This window comes from Miniopterus natalensis, chromosome 14 (assembly GCF_054644295.1).
Source record: "Miniopterus natalensis isolate mMinNat1 chromosome 14, mMinNat1.hap1, whole genome shotgun sequence".
Taxonomy (NCBI): Eukaryota; Metazoa; Chordata; class Mammalia; order Chiroptera; family Miniopteridae; genus Miniopterus; species Miniopterus natalensis.
Window position 1 is genome coordinate 23,388,799 of NC_142094.1, and position 24,964 is coordinate 23,413,762.

Genomic DNA, 24,964 nt, shown 5'->3' on the forward strand with positions numbered 1-24,964 from the left:
GCACCGCGGAGACGCTTCGGGGCTTCCCAGCATGCAGTGTGGGAACTAGGAAGCCCCTCAACGGCGGCGGGAAGTCTCCCCGCGCGCGCGGCGGGCTGGTGCGTGAACAGCCCCGTGCCGGACACAGGCGGGGCGCCACGTGCCGCCCCGCCATTCGCCGCCGGAAGCTGCAGGCCTCGGCCCCGCCTATTGCGGGTGAAGCGTTAACGTCCAACGGCTTCGCGCCGGGCCTGCGGCAAGGTGTTGGTGCGAAGGGACTCGGGGGGCTTGAGGTGAAGACCAGGACAGGACCACGGTCCCGCAAGTCTTGTTTCTGTCATGAAGTTGATCCTTGTTTATTTTTAGGTCCTTTCCACATTCCCTTTTTGAAACAGAGGAAACTAAACCCCTAGATGGGGATTTACTCGTCTGGTCACACAGTCAATCGGTGGCGGTCATGACTAGAGAACTGATCCGAATCCGAGATCAGTGCCTTTTCTGCCGCACCGACCTGAAAGCTTTGAGTTTCTTCGCAAAGCGTTTTGGGGAAGATTGCTCCCATGAAACATAAAATACCTAATAATCAGGGAAAATGTGGAGAGAAAACAAGCCTAAATGTCTTTGACACATTATGTGTTTGCAGTGAATAAAAGGATTTATTTTACTAATGGGGATTAACTGACCCTGAATTACATACAACCTTATGTAATTGGAAACCTTTTGGCAACACAGAGGGTTAATTCCTTAGCAGATACCTTTTCTTACATCACTCGCCGAGCTGGTTGGCTTTCTTTTCAGAATCTCTTCAAACACCAGCTAGCGGCTCTTAAGAACAAGAGACCAACTGAGATGTAGGTACAGGAGCACTTCACAGACCACTAGACAATGTCTAGCACACCAGCCTTGTAACCTGAGCATCAAACTTCTTAGAAAAATTGCAACATAACATGGAGTTTAAGGATTGGTTCTGAGTAGCTGAAACCACAAATGTTAAATCTGATTGCCACAGGCCTTCTGCGAAACTATGAATGGGCCTGAAGTAAAGGGCTATACCTTATGGGTTCAATACTGTGAACAAAAAGGAGTGTTCAGCTAATGATTGTGGGAAAATGCACCTCTCCCTAGATTGAGAATAGCCATGCATCTCTAAATCTGTGTTTTTCTAAATCCTTTTGTCCCATCCCTCACCCCCCACCCCCAATTCTACCACGGTGAAGTTCACAGCCCTACAACAGGGTATAATGTGCATAGGAACATGGAGTGGATGTGGCTAAGAATGTCATACATACAAAATTGGGATAAAAGGAACAGACGTTAATATGTTGTGAAGAGCAAACACAGATGAAGTAAAAATTTTAGCTCCAATTTTTGTCATTCATTTTTATGTCAGAAGTCATACAGCAGACCTATTCTCCCTATGCAAGAGACATATTAGCGTTTTTCAGAATGGCCTCCTGTGATTTAGGACACTACAAACCCTGCCTTTCTAAGCCCCAAATTCGTCAAATCAAATCTCTGGCTGCTGTCAGGTGGAAAGGGCAAATGTGTGCAAATTAAACCAAGTCATAAGTAATTTGACCAAGCTGTGGCTTAGCTGGGGGGAAAAACTGGATACTAGTACAAATGTGTTCTCAATGGTTATCAACTAGAAAACTTGGGAATGGGGATGAGGGAATGGAGAATTTTTTCCCCCCTCTATAAATCTCAAGATATTTGTATTTGATGAAATTGGGGGAGGGGTGGCAGCACAATGAAGGGGTAGCATGATTAAAATGCACAATTCAAAATAGAATCTCATTATAACATCTTTATTTTCCAAGTATCTTACCAGTCATTGATATTTCTTTAAAGGAGTTGAGGGGCCTCATCTATTGCTGTGTTTCAAGGTTCTACAAAGATTTCCCTTGCCTTTGGCTTCAGCTCATTAAACTTTATGACTTTAAGATATAAACAAGATGACTATAAATGTTCCTCCCTCTGGTCATTCTCAAACTTACAGGGCTTTTACTCCATATTTAGAAAACAAGGTAAAAAGCCATCATTTTGCATCTGCATGCCAATTTTATGTGACAAGAGGAATTGAACTATCTTTTTGGGTTTTTTTTTAATATGTCTTTATTGATTTCAGAGAGAGGAAGGGAAAGGGAGAGAGAGAAACATCAATGATGAGAGTCATTGCTTGGCTGCCTCCTGCACAGCCCCTGACTGGGAATCTAACTGCAACCTCCTGGATCATAGGTCGATGCTCAACCACTGAGCCACACCAGCCGGGCTGAACTATCAATTTAAAATGTTATGACACTGAAAATAGTTTAAGGTGAAATTATAAATTAATCAAGAGACACTGGAGTCAGAGAATGCTCAGAGTACTAAGAAGTAAGGAGAAAATGAAAGAGGGAACAGGAGGGATGTTTCCATTGCTAGCCACATAACCTTGGCCAACCCAGCTCTAAAGCCTGTTCTTTGTTAGTAATGTGAGGACAAAAATGCCTTCCCTGATGATAGCACAAGGAATTTGGAAGGACAAGATAATATAACAGTACTACGTAGATGATGCTTACATCTATACTTTTAGCTCGAGGTTTTGACAGGTTTTGAAAGCATTGGAACTTTTCAGCCGTAACTACCATCTTCCAGTAATTCACCAAAATGACTAGCACAAAGAGAAAGAGGAGAGACACCCGCTATAGGGTCTCTAAATTTTTTAGAAAATGTGGGGTTGTTCCTTTGACCACATACATGTGAATCTACAAGAAAGGTGATATTGTGGACCTCAAGGGAATGGGCACTGTTCAAAAAGGAATGCCCCACAAATGTTACCATGGCAAGACTGGAAGAGTCTACAATGTCACCCAGGATGCGGTGGGCATTGTTGTGAATAAACAAGTTAAGGGCAAGTTAAGACAATAATGTGTATGAGCCAAGACAGCTTCCTGAAACATGTGAAAGAAAATGATTAGAAAAAGAAGGAAGCCAAAGAGAAAGGTACATGGGTTCACCTGAAGCTTCAGCTTGCTCCACATAGAGAAGCACACTTCATGAGAACCAGTGGAAAGGAACCTGAGCTTCCCTATGAATGCATGGCATGATAAGTGTTTAAAAAAACCAAAACCAAAAAAATATATTTTTTTAAAAAAAGCATTGGAGACAGCTTTGAACATATTTAGCACACGGATATTTATGTATGTATCTAGCTCCTAATTCAAACTAGTTGGAAAGACTTTTAATATTTGTTTAACCTGCCAGGCCAGTGTGGCTCAGTGGTTGAGTGTCAACACATGCACCAGACCAGTCACTGGTTCCATTCCGGGTCTGGGCACATGCAGTGGGGGGAGGGAGGGTGTGGGCTTGATCCCAAATAGGGGGGGTGCAGGAGACAGCATATTGGTGTTTCTCTCTCCCTCTCTTTGTAAAAATCAATTTTTAAAAACAGTTTAAAAATTCAACATTTTAAAAAATTTTGTTTAACCTCTGGAGAGAGGTCTCAGTTTCTTTAGTCAATTACTTTACACACATTTTGAATCAAGCTGTGGAAGGGAGTAGTCACATTATTTACCCCAGAAGAGGGCACCATTCTCAAGAAATGGAAACTGCTGATAAAAAGGGAACACACTTCAAAGGTTTCAAATGGGAGGATTTGCAGAGGCCAGCAGAGTGGTCATTAGTTTCTTTTTGATAACCTCATTATTGTTTCATGACTCTCATGTCTCTCTTCCTCACTCCCTAGACACTAGTCTGTCTTTCCCATTCCCCAAAAGCCTTCTCAGGATGGGTTCTCAAAAAGTAGTGGTTCCCAATCTTTTCGCTACTACAGCTTTTCCCATTGTTTTTATCTCATGGATCTGACATTTTGAAAAATTTTTGTCTGCTAAATTTCATTTAGTAATAATTGATTCATAATCATTCTTCTAATTTTATAAATAAAATACAAATGCAATTTTACAATGTCACACCAGTATGTGATGGTGTTGCTTTACTGAGCTGGTATCACTGGCAAGTTTAACATTTTAGTTAGCAAGGAATTAGTCAACAGAAATGTACAATTTCTATTAGGATTTTTGAAATGTTGAAAATAGCTTACACTACAAATTGGTAATTACAAAATAGTCATGGGGAATGCACAGCATAGGGAATATAGTCAATAATATTGTAATAACTGTGTGCCAGGTGACTACTGGAAATATCGGAGGGAACACTTTGTAAAGTATATGGTTGTCTACCACTATGCTGTACTCCTGAAACTAGTTCAAATAATATTGAATGTAAACTGTAATTGAAAAATAAATTTAAAAAGAAAATAGCGCCCTGGCCAGGTGACTCAGCTGGTTGGAGCATCATTCTGTACACCAAAAGGTGGCAGGTTCGATTCCTGATCAGGGCACATACCTAGGTTGTGGTTCTATCCCCAGCTGGGGTGCATATGGGTGGCAACTGATCAATGTTTCTCTCTCACACTGATGTTTCTCTCTCCTCTCTCTCTCTCTCCCTCCCTTCCTCCCTCCTCCTACCTTCTTCTCTCTAAAAATCAATAATAAAAAACATTGTTTTAAAAAGAAGAAAATAGCTTACCAGGAGCCAGCTACTCTCTGAGGATTCCTAGGGGTCTGAGTTCCCACATTGAGGGCAAACAGGATCTCACATTATATGAACGTCTTATTTTGTGAATACACAATAAGCCTCTGGTTAATATAACAAGCCCCTGCTTTGAATATTTTATTCCTATTAATAGCATAAAATATTAACTGAAAACTTGTTAGCCAAAAGCATAATACCATCCCCAGGCATATTTATATTTTGATTGATAATACTTTCATAATCTTTACCTAAACTGAGTCTTTAATTGGAGGGGTTCTAGTCAACCTGGCAAAAACAGAGGACCTGTATAGTAGGCCATGTATTTACCTATCAGAAAGTTTTGTGAATATATAGAATTATACACACACAGATTTATAACAATATTAGGTGACTGCTGAATTGGGCACTTTCAATAGATTATCTTCAAATCTTACAACAATCTGTAACATAGGTAACATCTTCCTTTTACAGATGAGAAAACTGAATCAGAGAAGTTTGGTAATTTTCTCCATCACACAGCTACCAAGTATTGGAATTGAGATTCAAACTTGTCTTTCTCCTAAGCTCAGGTTGTCATGCAGCCTCAGGAAACCAGTTTTCTCATTAGAGAACAGACTGCAATGGGGAAGAAAAATCAAGAACTAAAATTTCCACATACAAAAATATTGGGGGGAAATGCAAGTCACCTATTATAGAGAATAATCTCCCAAAGAACAATTTAATAACACATATACCCATCTTAATATCTGTAGTAATATGTTGTGTTTAATAGAAGGGAAGTTTACTGGTTTCATAATAGGCTCCATTTAATACATTTAGAGTGTCATAATGCATCTAGTGGAAAATTAGATGGCTTTCATTGATCCCTAAATGTGGTTAGAGCCACAAGACTTTGGATTCCTCACTCCACAAAACTTGTCCAGGTCCCCAAAATCAAAGATAGAAAAGAGTTGTTGGAAAAAAAAAAAAAAAAAAGAGTTGTTGGGGCTCCTTTTTCCAAGGATTGGCAGGGACAGGTGCAGAAATGGAAAACTGAAAGCACTACTCAGGAATCTTACATGAGTTCAGTATTTCGCAAGATCCTTATGGATTCGTTTTTTCTTTTTTGATTTGAGATATATTTAACATAACCCTCACTGAAGTGCAAAACCTTACCATTGAAAGGAATCTTCAGAATCATCTAGTTCAACCATCCTGTTAAATGAAGTACTGGAAATACCTCTGCAATGTATCAGTCAAGGGATCACCAAGTCTCTACAAGAATGCCCTAAATAATGGGAAATTCATTCATTTACAAAGCTGCCTATTTCATCTATCGTTTTGACTAATGGGACATTCTTCATACTGAGCTGAATCTTTCTCCTAACTCCCATTTACTGATGCTAATTCCAAGCTATATGACCCCTCTAAAACAATGCCTCCTCCACAAGGTTTTTCTACCCAGATTACTCTTCTTGGTACTTTGTCCAGGGTTTCGAATATCCTTGTGACCACAGCTAATCTTCTTGGATAGATTGGTCAGGGCCACTGAAAACCAATAATCAGGGCTGAGTGGTCCGACCACTGCAAAACAGAGCAGGGTATCTGACTTCCCCTCCTCTCCACTGGACCTGGAGACAGCTCTCCACAGTGCTGAGCTTCACCTTGCCTCCACCAGTCCCAGGCCAGTGAGAGTTAAGAAACACTCTCCAATTACTCAATTATCCTTGAGATCTAAGGCCTTGAAAATCTTTAGAAACCTCTCAAAAGAAACATCCTCAGCCACAAATCAGCATTAGCATCTACATAAAACCTGCCTCGACTGCTCCATGTTCCCCCAAGAGAACTGACCATTCCACTGGCTGGTCTGAAAAGGCCTTCCAGAAAAAAATTCTGGCAAAGCTACGCAGGTCTTACCATGAGTGGGAATGGATAAAATGGCTTCTCTTCTCTAAATCTCTAATTCAGAACCTCCCTTTTACTCACAAGTCATTTGCAACCATTCTGCTGCTTCCATCTCCATGCCATCTGAGAACATCTTGACTTCTCACTGCCGTGCTATAAGGAGAGCCTCAAATGAGGAGAGGAACTAGAGACATAGTAGAGCCAGATGCTTATTGCCACAGGTATTTTGGACATTGCCAGTGATCCACAACATGGAGCTATTCATGTTCAAGCTGGTCACAGAAAAGATCCTTGGCAGTAATAATAGGATGGAAGGAATTCTTGTTGCAAAGCACCCAACACATTTATGTAAATTCTTTCTGAACACAGAAGATTTTAGTTGTAAGGAAAGTATTTTTGCAACCCCAAAACACTGTATTCAGGATTTTTTTGTACTGAAATCTGGTGAGATCCACTTAACATAACAACTCGGTATTAGTGTGGGGAGACATTCACACTGGGCAGTATGGCAGCATCCTGTGTATCTGAGAAACTAATGAAAATTCAAAGCAATTACACTTCATTGGAAGAAGACAAAGGAGTCCACAGGTGTGGTTTTTTCCATAACAAACAAACTATGTATTCCCAACGAATTTACAGTAAAATAAGCTTTAAAAATTCTTTAAAAGGTCAAAAAAGGGGGGGGGGGACAGTAATTAGAACAATGTAATGAGATTAATAACATATACACTTGGCTTTAGAGAATTCTTATACACTCAGTTGATTAAAACACTCTATATGATGCTGTACATTTTTACAAAAAGTTTTCAAAAAAAATAAGAATTAAACATTTATGACTGGAGTTAGTTGTAGCAGGGAATTGGTTGTGAGTGCTTGACTGCTCTTTGCGCCTTCAAAGTTCTGCAGAAAATTCTGTCTTCTTTTTAGACCATCCAGAATGACTGAATTATTAGATGCCAGACTCTGTGTCCTAAAAATATTAAAAATAGAATTATTATCTTCAAAAGGGACTGAATTTCTAATCAAGGCATTATACTGTCATTTGTTTCTTTGCAGCAGTATAGCATTTACCAACACTAAGTTGCACTTAATCTGAAGTACTTTTTACATTTTAAATGTTTCACAATAGTACCTCAGTTATTTGACAGCTGCTTTCCAAGAAGTTCATATTTTCTGCACATCACCTGTTCTCAGACCCAGTATCAAGTACAGACCGAAATAAGTTCCTGAAGAACTCTTCTATACAACTGAAGTAACCAATATAATCTTATGTAACTTATTTTTTGAGAAGTCATATGGAAGGGGAGAGCTAACTACAATAGTTTCCAATACTGACAATGTTCCCTTCCATGGAGATGCAAGCTGTTAGTCCCTTATCCAACACAGTTGCCTTGCTTCCACCACATTACTGTTTGGGCATTTTGCTTTTGACACTCCCTTTTTTCCACCTTGCCTCCTCTTCATCATGTCCATTACATTAAGATATGTCTCAAAATATCCTCCAATAAGTCTCCCATACAGCTCATCACTCTTAATTCCATATCTCTTTGGCAGTTATGAAGAGCTTATGCTTTGTTCTTGAATTCAATTTGTCTGTTTATTATTTGTTGGTCTCCTCAACTAAATTTAATTGTAAGCTTCCTACAGGTAGCAATGATATTTTGTTTATCTCTGTCCCCTGGATCCTTATAAAAATATGGCTCATGATGTTCAAATGCTATCTTCCCTCCCTTTTTCTCTATACGTCTTTAAGGAGTATAGTTGTAAGTTGTTGTTTTAAATCATAAGCAATTTTTTAAAATATATATCTTTATTGATTTCAGAGAGAGGAAAGGAGAGGGAGAGAGAGAGAAACATCAATGATGAGTCATTGATCGGCTGCCTCCTGCAACTGGGGATCGAGCCCGCAACCCAGGCATGTGCCCTGACCGGGAATCAAACCTTGATCCTAGGTTGATGCTCAACTGCTGAGTCATGCCTGGCCGGGCTCATAAGCAATTTTTAAGAAATTTCTCAAAATTTCACAAGTTTAAATTCTCAACTGCAAGTCAAGGAGTAATTTCCCTTATCTGTTTTGGGTTTGTTTTTGTTTAGCTTTTGCCAGAGAGATAGACAGGGAACCCATGGCTTGTTCATTAACACCACCATTGTCTACTTTGGAGACAACATGTTTTGATAATTTAAAGACTTAATATGAATGAAACTAGTGTTTCAAGCAGAAAATATCTGTTCCACAATAAAGAAGTAAAGATGCTTTAAAAATGCAGATTTCCAGATATTTAGCCTAAGTTATAAATAATCAGAAATGTCTGCAAATATTTATATGTAAGAACATTCACTTCAGATTTATTATAGCAAAACAATGAGGCTCTAAATGTCAAAGGAAGGAAAATAATGGAGCCCACATAATGGAATACTAACCAGCCATTAAAAAGAATGAGTTGGGTCTATATGTATTGATTGCAGAATAGCCATGATAAGTTAGATGAAAAAAGAAAGCCACAGCTCTATATGATTTGTTGTTAAAAAATAATTATATTTATGCCCTAGCCAGTTTGGCTCATGGTTAGAGTGTCGGCCCTCAGACTGAAGGGTCACAGGTTCAATTCTGGTCAAGGGCATGCACCTTGGTTGCAGGCTCAATCCCTAGCCCCAGTTGGGGCGAGTGCGGGAAGCAACCAATCGATCTCTCTCACATCCATGTTTCTTTCTCTCTGTCTCTCATCAGTGGTAAAAATATCCTTGGCTGAAAATTAACAACAAAAAAATTATATTTACAAATGCATAGGAAAAAGTCTAAAAGAATATAGTAAACTGTTAAAAATATTTAGGTCACCTCTATGGAATGGGAATAGAAAAAGTTGAGGAATGGAGACTTCCAGTTTTGCTTTTACATTTGTTTTACTTTCCTCTTTCAAAAAGAGGTACACGATAATTTTATATAATGAAAAAACTAATAAAGATATATGACAAGTTTCAACATGACATTTTAGAAAACTAATAAATAACATGGGAGGAATGCTCACGATATACTATTAATTGAACAAAGCAACATGCAAAATAGTAACTACAATATGAGTCCAACAGAAAAAATATATAGATCAATATATTCAGACTGAAGTATTATAAATATGCTAAATATAAAAGGACTTTTAAAAGTATTTAGATGACAGGGTGATTATAGGTATTTTTTTAAATACTTTTTGGTACTTCTTAAATATTCTATTTTGACCACATTACTCTTATAATCTGAACAGTGTTATTCAAACAGATTGGCCTGAAAAGTATTAGTGGAAAGTAGCCACATCTCTTTCTCAACCTGTGTAGAAAGAATCAGGAATATAAGTGAAAACGTCCAACCCTCTGTTTCAAGTAGTGATTGGTTTATAGCAGTTCCTTCCTATTTTTAGAAATAACTCAAGATTTAGTAGTAGTGGCACAAATTTTGGCTCACATTAAAAATGAACTATGCCCCCCCCACCACCCCCTTCGCTAGAGGGATGCAGGAAGGAAGCAGAGCAGGGAGGGGTCCGGAGGGGAGTGGGGAGTCCCGCGGCTGGCACTGAGCACCCCTCCGACCTGCAGACCCTGGGCCCGAGGATGTGGCTCCTTACTGCTCTTCCTCCTGCCATGGAGCCCTCCCTTCTCACCATGTCCCGGAGCTGGCATAGTAGGGCAGCCCCTCGGCTGGAGCATGAGGAGAGTGAGACCTTCAGTTTGAGGAAGATGATCAGAGCTAAACCAGGGAAAACACTGATTCGGGTATTTCACGAGTAGGGCATGAAGACCAAGAACATCTCGGTTTATGAATGTGAAAGATCTGATGTGCAAATACACGTGCCCACTTTCACCTTCACAGTAACTGTTGGTGACATAAGCTGCACAAGTGAGGGTACAAATAAGAAGCGGGCAGAACATGGAGCTGCAGAGGCTGCCATAAACATCTGGGAAGCCCATGCAAGTATTTGCTGTGCAGTTCCTGCCCCTTAAAGCCTGATCCTTCCAAGCAACCACCGAGAACCAGCTTAAGCCCACTGGTTCATTACAGGAACTGGCTATTCATCACAGCTGGAGACTTCCTGAATATACCCTTTCCCGGGAGGGAGGACCTGCTCATAAGAGAATATACCACAATCTGCAGGCTAGAGTCATTTATGGAAACTGGAAAGGGGACATCTAAAAAACAAGCCAAGAGAAATGTTGCTGAGAAATTTCTTGCCAAACTCAGTAATATTTCTCCAGAGAACCACATTCTTTAACAAATGTAGTAGGACATTCTTTAGGATGTACTTGGCTTTCCTTGAGGAATTCTCCTGGTAAAAAGATCAACCTATTGAAAAGAAGCCTCCTCAGTGTTCCAAAGACAGATTACATCCAACTGCTTAGTGAAATTGCCAAGGAACACAGCTTTAATATAACATATTTGGATATAGAAGAACTGAGGGCCAACAGACAGTGTCTTGATGAACTGTCCACCAGTTCCATCACAGATGGGATCTCCTCAGGCAATCACAGAGTGATGCCACTCACAATGCTTTGATAACAGAAAGAATGTAAACTTGGAGCAAGTCAGAAAACCCTTCAGCAGCACATAAAAAGATCCTCTTTCACCCAGCTGGAGTGGCTCAATTGGTTGGAGGGTCCTCCCGTGCACAGAAAGGTTACTGGTTCTATTCTGGTCAGGGCATGTACCTGGGTTTCAGGTTTGATCTCTGGTTGGGTCAGGGCAAGTATGGAAGGCAACCAATCAATGTTTCTCTCTCTCTCTCTCTCCTCTCTCTCACTTCCTTCCTCTCTCTAAGCATGTCCTCAGGTGAGGACTTAAAAAAAAAAGTTCCTCTTTCACCCTTTCCAAGTAAAACATTTATTGTAATGTTTGAGTTTGTGTGTTTCTAAATTTCTTTCATAGATTCCATCAACACTCCAGATTTAATTATCTCCTAGCTGTTATTAAAATTTTTAATTGCTTCCAAAAAATGAACTATATTTTATTATATAAGAGATTTCATTGTAACTTTATATAATTTTTTCAGTAAAATAAAGGCTGGCAAAATCGTATCATTATAAAGTTTACTCAGGAGTCTCCCACTAGGTAACTCAATATGCCCTGAATTTTAATAATTCCTGTGGGATACTTGCTAATCACTTTTATATACACTTACCGTGGAGAATCTATTCCACTATCTCCTGCCATACTTTGATTTTCTGTTCCTTCCAAGTGACTGTGTTCATGTTGGATATCCTGAGCCATCGCTGGCATGTGTGAAGTGTTGAAAAGTTCTAACTTCTGTGTGAACTGTTTTCTCATTTCCTGATTCTGAGCACTCTGAGTCCAGCTAGCTGGTTTCTTTCCTGTGTCACCAACAGAGTCTTGCGGGGCTTCAGCCTCAGAGTTGGCTTTCCTTGAGCTGTAGTAATCAAATATACTTTCCTCAGCAGATGCTGAGGCCTGTACACATTTAGCAACACTGGGTTCCTCTTCATAGTTAAAACCAGACTGGGTCCCTGAATTGAGGTCACAGCTTTCAGCAGAGAGATTAGGTTTTTGGCTTTCACCTGGGTTAGTGAGCAACACAGAGGGTTTGTAACATTCATTTCCTTTAAGCAGCTGAGGCTCAAACCTCTGAATTTTGCTGTTGTACTCAGTCAGAGATGATGCAGTTACCTTTTGTTTTCCTAAATGATTCCAGGTGCTTCCCCCAGTAAAGGAATACTGAGTGTGGCCAGGCAGCATTTGACACAAATCATCAATCTCAGAAAAGTCATCCTCATCCAGATACAATGAACTGCAGGTACCATCGTCACCTTCTGCTTTATTTTGATACAATGCTTGGTCATCGTCAGAAAGCACTTCATTTTCTAGGCTCACAGTCTCTGCTTCCTGCAAAAATGCCTTTCTCATTCGTGTTTCCTCTGAGTCTCTGTCTTGACGCTCAGGTTGTCTCAAATGGTTCACACCAAGTGGATAATCTGAAAGACCAAGATTTTGGAACTGGTGTGTTGTTTTATCAACTAATCTACAAGCAGAGGATGTTTGTTCTAAAGAGGAGGGACCTGGTGATGGAAGGACACTCTGTGTTTCTTTTGCCTCCCCTAATGTGTCAAAGTGAGAATAACTTTTTCTCAAGACTTCAGGGATTACCTTGTTTTCTCTACCATGCACATCGTGTGTCAGCATGCTTTCCCTAAAGGAACAGTATTGACTAGCATTCTGCGAAACACTGCATTGAGAGTAATTTAAGAGGTGATCTCCAAAGTCATCACTGATAAGTTTGACAGTAGAGTTATTCATACAAATGGATTCTGCCCTCAGTTTATCATTACATTGTTCAGCATATGGCTGTTGGGCCTTCCTCTCAAAGATTCGTGAGGAATCTAAAGATCTTGACCTTTGGAAAGGCTTTCCCTTTGGTCTAATCTGGCTGGGTTTCAGATCACTGGTCTTCTGGATGTTGTGCCCTTTGGTTACCAGGCTCCTTCGGTGAGACAAACCCTGGAAAGGATTACTGATTCTCTTTTTGTAAATCAAATGGGAACCTAACTCTGATGGGTTCTCACCAAGTGGTTTCTGAACTACTGCTTCATTTGGGCTTTTAATTCTGGGGGTGGGCTGTGCATCAGGGAGTTTGAGGTGTTTCTCCAGTCTAATGCTTCCTGGCTGAGGCTCACTTCCCTGACTCCTGGCTTTGTGTCTATCCCTATGAGAACGGCCTCGCCTTCGAGGCTTTGCAGACTGGCCCTGTCTTTTCTTAACTCCCTCTCTTAAAGGATATTTATGCCGGGCTGTCAGCATATCAGTGGAAGTGCCCTGGCTATTATATTTTTTCTGTTCTTCGTATTTTTGCATTAGGACAGTATGTTTGATTAAGTTGTCAACAGTCAGAATGGGATTAATTCGTTTGATTATCTCATGTTCAATGTCTCGAGGGATATTATCCAAGTTATCTTCATCTCGAACAGGCCATTCTTCCGGTGGGAATTGAGCAGAGAAACTGCTATGCTCTGTTCTGGACTTCTCCTTTCTGGATATACTGCGCCAGAAGAGGCTAAAGCCAAACTTCTTGCCTTTTTCTCTGTCTTTTGTGTATGGTAAAGGTTTGGTGCTCTCAGAAACATGATTCTCTTCAGACACTGAAACTGCTCGATTCTGTACCAAAGATTTGGATTCCCCAAGGCCTTTCTGGCCTTTTCTAGTCACTTCTGCAGCAGCTGGTGGTTCCTGTAGATCCTGAGTGCACACATCAGGGAAACACTGGCAAGACTGACAATGGGAAATGAGGGCAGCATTTTCTTTGGCTAACTCTGCAAACTCTGCACAGCTCTCCATGCTCACCAGATACGTGATGCACGTTGGTATCACATGATTTTCATCTGATTGGACTCTCTGATTTTCTTGAGGAGTAGTTGTATTTGTGATGAAGTAAGTTTGAGGAGTAACTATGAAGTAGCCTTCTCCAGTGTGATAAATCTTCCTTTCTTTAATCAGGGTTCCCAGAGTGGTGTAGAGAATATCTTGAGATGGAATTGCAATGCCTAAAACAAAAGCATTTTACACTGATAAATTCTGAATAAGAAACATTTTAATGAGTGAATCAGTAACACAGAAATAACCACACATTTGCTTGATGAACCTAGAGCTAATTATAACACAATATATGTAATTAAAATGCCAAAGAAGTATTAACAGTAATCATAACTTAACTGAATAATAGAAATATAATTTGGTCCACACAAAGACATATGGCTAGGCTAATAGTTAAGTAGAGGAAAATAATCTGAGTTCATTCAAATACAAACATGAAGTAATACAGCCCCATTAGAAATTTAAATTTTCCCTAAGGAAAGTATTCTTAAGAGCAAACATGAGAGTTTTTGAAAACCAGTCTCATAGCTTAAATCTTAAGAATCTAAAGAGAAAATGAAAACCAGTTCATGCTTGGGTGAGAGCAAACTACCTAAGAAATGTCCTTTTCAAAATAGTGGGGTTGAAAATTATATTGTGAAAACAACGTTCAAAATGTATAACACTGGAAGGCTCTTCCTGAAAGTGGCCAGAGGTGACCTCTGAGAATCGTTCGCTACTCACTTAGAAAACCCCAGAAAGTCATGCAGATCGAGAGGTTCAAATATTCGTGTTTACTTTAAGAACACTCGTGAAACCATCCAGGCCATCGAGGGTATGCATATCCAAAAAGCCACTAGTATCTGAAGGATGTCACTTTACAGAAGCAATGAGTGCCATTCCATCATTACAATGGTGGGGTTGGTAGGTGTGCCCAGGCCAACCAGTGGGGACTGGACACAGTCAGTTGCCCCAAAGGAGTGCTGAATTCTTGCTGCACATGCTTAAAAATGCAGGGAGTGATGCTGAACTTAAGGGTTTAGATGTAGATTCTCTGGTCATTGAGCACATCCAGGTGAACAAACTCCCAAGATGCACAGAGCGCATGGGAGGATTACCCCCTACATGAGCTCTTCCTGCCACATGGAGATGATCCTACTGAAAAAGAGCAGATTATTCCTAAACCAGGAGAGGAGGTTGCACAGAAGGAAAAGATGTCCCAGGAGAACTGACAAAACAAAAACTTATGGCCCTGGAATAAGTTCAACATAAATACTAATAAAAGTTTTAAAAAAAGTATAACACTGGAAGAAAATATACCAATGTTAACCTTGGTTTCCTTTGGGTGGCCATACTCTAAGTGGTTACTTTTCCTATGAAAAAAATGAGATCAATATATGCTGATACAGAAAGACTTCCAAAATATGCTTGTAAGTTAAAAAAAGGTGCAGAAATAATGTACAGAATGATCCAATTTATGTTATTCAAAAAAAGGATACATGTACTCAAATATATTTTTTGAAAGTATACATAAGAAAGTACAGACAATAGAAATTATCACCTCTGGGAAGTAGCAATGGAAGGATAGGAGGTGGGGGAAGAAACAAACTTTTGCTTTTTTCATTTGCATTTTTTTCTATAGTCTTATTTATTGCCATACGCACTGTTTTTTAAAAAGTTCATTAGGACGTAAAATAAATACCCTTAACAAATTTGTTGATGCAGGCCTCTTCCTGGCAGGGCTCTAATATAAGGTTCTATAACAGAAAAAAAAAGGATATCACCCAGCTTATTTGTGTTTAAGATGATTTATAAATAGAAACCACCAAGCACATGCAATGAACTAATAGAGAAGAACTTGTTACTCTACCTGGGTAATGTTTCATCAAATGCTCCAACAATGATTCCTGTGTTACTACAGCCTGAGCAGCATTCATGTCAGATATAGCACAGCAAAGAACTTCAGCCAAAGGTATAAACTGTGATTGGGCTATTGGATTCATTTGCACTGGAAAGACATCACCTAAATTGGAGATTTAAAGAAAAGGAAAGGTGATAAATTTCATGGAGTATAAAATATTTGAAATTAATGAATCAAGTATATTTATAAAGACTAAATAGCAGGTAGAACTGCTATTCTTTCATCAGTCCTTACTCAGAATCGGTTAACATGAAATGCACAAAAATAGAAACTGTAGAAGAAAAAGGTTTACATTACAGTCCCTACTTTTAAGAAGTTTGTAGTAGTTGTCAGTACAAGAAAAGTTTCCATAAGAAATTCACAAAGCGCTATCAGAGTTCTGATCGAACAATGCTTATATGACAATTCACATATTTCAAAACATTTTTCATATTAACTATATTTAAAATATACAAAGCCATAAAAAAACTCAAGTAATTGTTGCAACGTCTAAAAGCAAGTAGTGACAGAAATAGGTCTTCTGACACCTAATCCATTATTTTAATCATTCCACACTTTCCTGATTGGAATGGTTAAGATTTGAACTCTCTTTGCCACATATACTACGAGGATGAAGACCATTCTCAGCAATCAGACTGCTGACATTCTAGAAAATGTCAACACCACTCTGAAGGGACGCCCAGTCACTATGGAGGGCCCCGGAGGCACCCTGCAGAGGGCCTTCGATCACATCCATGTAGACACTCGGTCTCCTTGGAAAGAAAAAGAGGCTCCGGGTCGACAAATAGGAAACTGGCTACCGTTCACACTATCGCAGTCTTGTACAGAATGGGATCAGGGGCGTTACAAGATGAGGCCTGTGTGCGCTCACTTTCGTTGCGCGGGGCTGTCTTGTGCATTGTAGGTGTTTGGTAGCGCTATTGCCCTCTACTAGATGCCAGTAATATCTCCCACATTTGCAGCAACCAAAAAGTTCTCCATTGCCAAATGTCAGTGGGATAAAAGGCACAGGTAGAACTAGCTTAGAAATGAGGAAGATATTACTTCATCTGAGACCTTGAGGAAACAACCAAGGGTGGCAGATGCCCAGAAATACAATGATCCATAGAAGGAAAACTGTCAGCTGGGCAAGGTTATCTGGTCTCCGTAAAGTTAGATGGGGGAGAATGGATAGGAACGGGAGGGGGAAATGGGAATGACAAGATGAAGGGTAGAAAGGGGGGTTTGAGGAGCTAGTCTTGGGGTATATTAGGACATTTTAAAAAACCAGTATGAAGATTAGGAAGGAGCCCTGAGTCTCAAGGTGATTTTAGTCTGGTTTCTGGCAGATGAAGTGACAAGAAAGGATGAGAGGCAGAGAGGCCAGCAGTGCTTCTGAAAGTTGAATGTGCAGATGAGAATCATCAGGGGAGTGTGCTAATGCACAGACTCTGATTCGGAAGGTCTGAAGCGGAACCTGTGATTCTGTATTTCTAACAATCTCCCAGGCGATGTCCCTCTGGAGCAGTAGGGGTAAGGGTGTTAATGACAGCAATGTTAAAGTAGCTAACCATTCAACAAATAAAGTCTACATGGGGGAGTCAAGTGTAGCCACAAGGAAGCCAAAGAACTGAGAAAGCTTAGACATACACATCCTGCGGGGACAGCTGCAGGGAAGGTGGTGAGGACTGGCGGGGAGGGTTGCAGCCAAAGCTGCTGAGAGGCCCATAGTACCTACTGTATCTGAACTGGGATAAAGTACTCCCTCAAGGAAGCCGATGAGCAGTTTGCTGTCACACCTCACGCTGGTCTGTCCGCCTTGGAAAGTCACACACAGGACAGAGCTGCTGTTCTGGCAGCCTAGGGAAGCTCTTCTCCTGGTGTACTCGTGGCTGCCCCACTGGATTCTGAGAAACCTCAATGAATGGCTACTCAATACCTCGCATTTCAAAGGGCAGGGATAGGAGATGGTGCTCTCTGAGCTAAGGGTAATAAACCTCTCTCCTAAACTTCATTTCCTCTTTGCCTTTCTTTTTTCCCTCCACGTCTGAGATTCACTTTCTTCTCTTTCACCTCCCTCTTTGACCACACAAATCATAAAATTAAAGTACAATTTCAAATATTTGTATACTTCTCTAACATAACTGTGTGCTTATTTAAGAGATGTTAAACTTTTATATATCTCTCTTCCTCATCTCCCAAAAAGCTGTGACTTTTTTCTTGTATGTGATCTTAAACTGACTACCTGCTGCCACTCCATGTGGACTAGAAGTCCTTAATTCAGAGAGGAGGGGGGAAAGGTCCTCTCTCCTAGGAAGATACGGGCTAAGGTACTGGAGTAGAGAGCAAAACCTAAGAAGATCTAGCTCAACCACACAATACACTTTCAAGCCTCACTTCACCCCTACCCTAAGCCTAGTCACTCTGAACTCTGAGATGGGGGTGGGGGGAGGGTGGATCCCCGAGGCAGCTCATTTCTATGTAAATGACACAAGGAAGTTGTTACAGGGGTCCATTATTTGGGTCTCTACTATGCCTTTGGGCTGGACCTGAAACAGCCCATTTTCTAGTTCAGTCCTTAAGCTCCTTTCCTTTTCTCATAGGAAAGCTTATAGTCTAAATAGGTTTTTCATGGGACTAGGGGGAAGGGTGCATGGGATGTTCCTATACATTTCTTTGCAACCTCCTGTACATTATTATTTCAAAATAAAAGTTAAAAAATAGATTTTCCAGAAAACACTAGATTTGGTTGACAAGCAGAAATGCATGAGAAACAGAACTTTTTCTTCCATTTCAAAAATCCTGAACAACTTTAAAATATATATATATATATATATATATATATATATATATATATATATATATATATGTGTGTTTTCATTGACGTGAGAGAGAGGAAAGGACAGGGGGAGAGAGAGAGACAGAAACATCAATGATGAGACAGTCATTGATCGGCTGCCTCCTGCACGCCCCCCACTGGGGATCGAGCCCGCAACCCAGGCATGTGCCCTGACCAGGAATCGAACCAGTTATCTCCTGGATCCTAGGTTGATGCTAAACCGCTGAGCCACGCCGGCCAAACTTTTTAAAAAGAATCCTAACACTGCTTGCCAAATCCAAAGACACTCTTAGAAATAATTCCTATAGGTGTGGGAAATGTGTATTTTATTTTTAAATTTTTATGTATTTTTATTTTTTAAATTTATTTTTAATTACAGTTGACATTCAATATTAGTTTCAGGTGTACAACATAGGGATTCAACATTTGTATACCTTAGGAAGTGATAACCGCAAGAGTAAACAAATCTACTACCAACTAGGAAGACAACTTATCTTTTTTCTCCTTAAAATTAATACAACCATAAATCAGCTGCATTTTAGAGAACATACTAAATCACATGTAACCTCTGCTTTGGAGCTCCCTTCTAGACAAAGCTGAGAAGTTTCTCAGTACATTTCTTTCACAGCCATTGCTGAGATACATCTGCAGGTGCCATAAATCATTAAGAGTTTCTTGTGCACGAAAGCAGAGTGAACACTGACAATGGGAACATCTGTGACAGATGCAAGAATCATTTTCAAGCTACAGCCACAGTTTGCTTTGGTTACTTTTGCAATTCTTGGGTTTTTGGAATACAATAACTAAAATGCAAAAATTAACTTTCTGTGTAGAAGGTCCCACTTACAGATTTCACACTAACAGGCCAGCCCTTTGGCTTTACCCTCAACTACTACTGAAGAGCATCCTTAAGTCCAGCCTGCTGCAGACCTCTGATCCTTGAGAAGGAGCAGGGATCAGAAGGCGAGGAGACACTTCGGGGCAGAGTAAACAGTTCACAACAATGCTCTCTATTTACACAGCCTTGTAGTCTCGGGTGCCACAAGAATGGGAAAAGCGTTTAGGCTGAAAGACTGGTTTCACAAAAACCATCAACAAAGCAGAATCACACAGATTTGTGCCTGCTACATTTAATACCACCTTTTCTGCAAAGAACATTTTTGTTAACTTATTGATACCTTGCTGCACTTCCAAAGGATTTAGTTGGTTTGTAAAAATTTTTTTAATTTCTAAGTTGTGATAAGGCAAGTTATGAGTTTTAAAACAATTACTTTTTATAAGTCTACTTTTGGGGAGAAATATAGTGCAAGGCAAATTAAATGTATGCAGCCCATAGATGCCCAATCAGCAAATGAAAATACAGAACACTTAACTATCAAAACTGATGACATCCAGTATGTGCCCTGACCTGAAATCAAACCTGCCACCTTTTCGTGTACGGGACAACACTCCAACCAACTGAGCCACCCAGCCGGGGCCATTTATCTTACATTTTAAAGCACCTAAACAAATTCCAGGAGGGCCTCCTCTTGCAAACTAAATTCTGACATTTTAACTTGGGGTGCTTTCATTTGATTTTAAGGTCCAAAAGAAACTGTGCTACCAAATATGCAAAACAAAGGAAAGAGTACTTTGGAAATTCAGAAAGCATTTACATCAGAACTTCTTTGTGTCATACTAAAAGATAAATTTGCCATAAAACTAAATTCTAGGTAAAACTAATCCTAACATTACTTGTTTCATATTCAAAACACAAACTTTTCTGTAGTATAAAAAAGTTTAGTCCCCATACAAATGTGTGTGTGAATTCTTTGCTAGGCAGTCTGCCAGAAATTCATGCATTATTGACCTTCAAACAGTTAAACTGAGCCACTCAAACTCTGCTAATTACCCGGACACGTGAAATCTGAGACCATCTTTTTGGGCGCCTGTATTGAATCACACTGTGGGAAAGGTATCTTCTACGTGCATTAGAGATGACAATAGAGCACGAATAAAACAGCCCGCAGATACGCTCAAGTTTAATAAAAAAGGATGTTTTGTTCTAAGTAATCCAAGAAGCTCCCCTGATTTTAAACTGTACTTTTATCCAATACAGAATTTCCAAATTTCTTTAACATTAAAATTAATCCTGACCTTTAATGAAAGTATTTTGTAACAACATGCATCTCATCAGAGATAAGATGCTGTGCAAAAATTTCTATGGCTTTAAATAGGTTCAGAAAATCAAACAAAATGGGAACAAAAAGAAGAAAGGTTTCAGACCAGCAAAACCAAGCCCCTCTCCATGTCGCCCTTTTATTTTAGTAAAATAAAAGAATGCAAACACTTTCCTCCACATTTAAAAACAAGAGTACCAAAACGCAGAAACAGGCTGCATCTAAGGGTAGCCGGTTTCTCTACCATGGCAGCTGAAATGCCTTCTCAAGCAGGGCAATGTTTATTTTGGACTCCTAGACAAATGGCTCCCCTTCTGGGAAATGCCCTCTCTGGAAAAGCTCAGGGCTCCCCTCAGAGGGCTGGGCTGTTCAACAGCAGGAGTCCGTAGTGCTATCTTCTTTAATAACCACACTCGACCTGTCAGGATTAGTAAATTAGCATTCTTTTCAAGTGATAACATCCACTCATACCCACTATCAGTTGAGCTGCAAAGGCCTTGGGCTCCGAGATTTGGTTGTCGGGACAGACTCAAAGGTGGTCCTACTTCAGGGAGCCCTTTGAGCTTCTAGCAGCCTTCCCCATGACCACCACCCTCACTCTGGGTAGAGATACAGGGACTCCAGACTGGGAGGGAAGAATGTGAATGACTTAAACCCCCTGGCTTTTTAAAAACACTAAAATTCATTCATATTCAGCCCGAAAGCACTTCAGGCCCTGTGGTACCCTTTCCTAATCTCTCTTCCCTTCAAGGCTTCCACTATGGATATGTTAATGACTTTACCCAAGTGTGTTAGTTTTCTAAGGCTGTCAAAATAAATTCCAGTAAACTGTGTGGCTTAAAGCAGCACAAATATATTCTCTCACTGTCCACAAGTCAGAAGTCCGGTGGGCTCTCCTCTGGGTCTCATGGCCTGGGCTGTAATTGGAGGCTCTAGGAAGATTCTGCACCCAGGCTCATTTAGATTCTTGGCAGAATTCGGTTCCTTGTGGTTATAGGACAGAGGACTGAGGTCCCTGTCCCCTTGATGTCTGCCAAAGGGGAGCCCCTTCTCAGCAACTTAAAGCCACACGCATTTCTTGTCATGTTGCCCCCTCGTTTGTCTTCAAAGACAGGATCTTATCACCTTCACGTGCAGATTAGCTCTTCTGTTGTTCACTTCTGCTTTCAGCCAGAGAAAGTTCTGTTTTTAAGGGCTCACATGATGAGGTTGGGCCTACCCAGATAACCTAGGATAATCTCCCTAGAGTCTATAACCTAAATACATCTGCAAAGTCCCTTTTGCCACCGAAGGTAACATATTCACAGGTTCCAGGGATTCAGATGTGGACATGTTTGGGGGGCATTCTGCCTGCCACACCAGGTATAACGGTTGGGGGCAAGGAATAGCTGAGGGGAGAGGCATGAACTGCTGCAGTCCCTGTATCTTCCTAAAAATGGCTGTGCAAGAGAGCATCTATCCTTTCTTTGCCCTCCAGGCAAACCTGGAACTGATTTAATACATTTTTTAAAACTAATTTTTTGTTGTTGTTGATTGGAGAGAGAAAGAGAAACATCGATGTGAGAGAGAAACATCGACTGGTTGCCTCCCACATGCATCCCAACTGGGGATCGAATCCGAAAGCTGGGCATGTGCCCTGACCTGGAAGCGAACCCACCACTTTTTGGACAGGACAATGCTCAACCAACTGAGCCACACTGACCAGGACCTGGGGCTAATTTAAGATGAACCTTCTTCCTAAGATTCCAGAGACCACACAGGCATGACAGTGACTGGTAGCTCTCACTTCTGCTCAGGGTCATGGTGGTAAATATAAAACACCATTGTACAGCTCTTCCTGTAAGCAGCCAGAGGTGACCTCTGAAAATGGTTCACTATTCCCTTCACCCAGAAAACCCCAAAAACCATGCACATCACGAGATCCGAATGTTCGTGTTCACTTCAGGAACACTTGTGAAATTGCCCAGGCCATCAAGAGCATGCATGTCCAAAACCACTAGTATCTGAAGGATGTCACTTTACAGAAGCAATGAGTGCCCTTCCATCGTTACAATGGTGGAGTTGGTAGGTGTGCCCAGGCCAACCAGTGGGGCTGGACACAGGCTCGGCAGACCAAAAGGAGTGCTGAATTCTTGCTGCACGTGCTTAAAAATGCAGAGCGCGATGCTGAACTTAAGGGTTTGGATGTTGACTCTCTGGTCATTGAGCACATCCAGGCGAACAAAGTTCCCAAGATACCGTGCAGAACGTACAGAGCTCGTGGGAGGATTACCCCCTACATGGGCTCTCCCTGCCACATGGAGATGACCCCACTGCAAAAGAGCAGATGGTCCCTAAACCAGAAGAGCAGGCTGCACAGAAGAAAAAGGCACCCCAGAAGAAACTGAAGTAACAAAACTTATGGCCCAGGAGTAAATTTAACATAAAATAAATGCTAATAAAAGTAAAAATACCACTGTACAACGCTGGGGGAAAATTTTAGCCCAAGGTTGTTGTTTGAATAAAAATAAAAGTTCCCTATAATAAAGAAAGTGTCCTTTATATACACATGGTCTTACATTACAAATGAGCATTACACTGGAGGTCAAGCAATCTGATAGAGGTTCTAATCCAGACCTATGTGGCTCTGAGTAAGCCACCTCTCCGGGTCCCAGTTGCCTTGTCTATAAATGTGGAACTGCTAGATCAGCATTTCCCAAAATGTGTTCTGTGGAAAATTCATCCTATGAAATGCTCTGCAAGAAAAAGGTCCCAAGGTTGAATGTTTGGAAAATGCTGCTTGGAGGAGCCACAGTGGCATTGCTAAGGCTCTGAGGACTGTAATGGACAACCTAGTTTAACCCAATGTTTACCAATCATATTTGGCAACAATCACTTTTTTGCAATACCTATTATTACCCTTTAGCCGTGACTTCTCTCCATTCATACTGGCCTCTCCCTGAATAGTCTGTACTTGCTCACCTCAGCATCCTTGCCCTCATTTCCTCCACCTAAAGCACTCTTCCCACACCTAAGAGTTTAAAAGTCCTGTCATGAAGACTGGCTCAAGTGCTGACTGGCTCTCCCATGAATCGTTCTCTGGTCCTATCAGACGGAGATATAGTCTCCTTCCTACATGAACCAATTAAGAAAAATTTAACAAGTGGCTACCATAGTATAGCATTAGGTACACAAAAAACATTGATAATAATAGCAGTCCCTTCATTCCTTATCCAGCAAATATTTATTGAGTACCTACTATATGCCAGTTACTAGGAATACAAAAGTGAACAGAACACAGTCCTTGCCCTCAAGGGGCTCTGGTTCTATTGGAAGAGCAGTGGTTGGAGGCAATGCTAACCCAACAAGAGGGCTATAATGGGTAAGGCTGGGACTCAGCATTGCTAGGTCCCCTTCCTGAATGCCGTTCTCTGAAGAATGTAGATGCTTGGGCATGACTATCATAAAAAGAGCCAGACTTGTCCCTGTGGGGCTTTGGGATACTTAAGGCAGCACAGGATAATAAAGGGAGCTCTAGAATTGGTCAGGCAGACCTAGACTCAAATCTCCCACTTTCATTTACAGACTGTGAGCCCCCCTCGAGTAGTCATTAATGACCACAACTGTGTAATACGATGAACAGTATGTGGCTCAAAGGCTATTGAGGGAAAACATCCAAAAGTACCTGGAATAAGATTTGACACACATCAGTTCTTCTATCAATATCAGCACTCTTTATTTAACTTTTCTTCCCAAAATAGGGATATCAAACTTGACCGTCCCTTGTTCCATGGCACCACTAGTACTTCAAGTTTTTCTTGTAAGGCACTGGTTCTGCCCATGGATGGATTTCACAGCCAGTACTGACTTTTCATTCCCAACTCCCATAGCCTAATTGACCAGACACCAGTTCTGACCACAATCTGGAGAAAACCTAGGAAAAGGCAACTGATGTTGGTAAAGCCACTGCTAGCCCTGCTTTGTTCTATTGGGTAATATTTTATTGTGACCCTTGTGGCAGATATTGTAGGATTGGCACATTCAACACATATTCCCAGTCACCACTTTCCCTGTCTTCCTCTAGTGTGGAGGCAGGAGAGTGTGTCACCCGACTTCCCAGCCTCACTTTAAACTAGTGGCCATCACTGTGGTAAATGAGATAAAGGCAGCTGGCTGGCACTGCCGGGAGAGGCCGCTCAAGGAAAAGGCCCTTCCTTTATCTTTTACCCTTCCGTTCTTTTTTTGTTCTTTTTTTAATATATCTTTATTGATTTCAGAGAGAGGAAAGGAGGGTGAGAGAGAGAGAC

General features: G+C 40.8%; 1 protein-coding gene and 1 pseudogene across 1 annotated transcript in view; one reads left to right on the forward strand and one right to left on the reverse strand.

Annotated features, from left to right (window-relative positions):
- Positions 1-6,377: 6,377 nt before the first annotated feature.
- STOX1 (storkhead box 1) overlaps positions 6,378-24,964 on the reverse strand; it is a 50,177-nt gene continuing 31,590 nt past the window's right edge. The window contains exons 2-4 of the mRNA XM_087824383.1: positions 15,651-15,803; positions 11,601-13,971; positions 6,378-7,408 (exon numbers count right to left, since the gene is read on the reverse strand). Coding sequence (XP_087680509.1) covers positions 7,261-7,408; positions 11,601-13,971; positions 15,651-15,803 — 2,672 coding nt within the window. The 3' untranslated portion in view covers positions 6,378-7,260. The remainder of the gene's footprint in view (positions 7,409-11,600; positions 13,972-15,650; positions 15,804-24,964) is intronic.
- Positions 10,090-10,995, forward strand: LOC107526039 (interferon-inducible double-stranded RNA-dependent protein kinase activator A pseudogene; annotated as a pseudogene).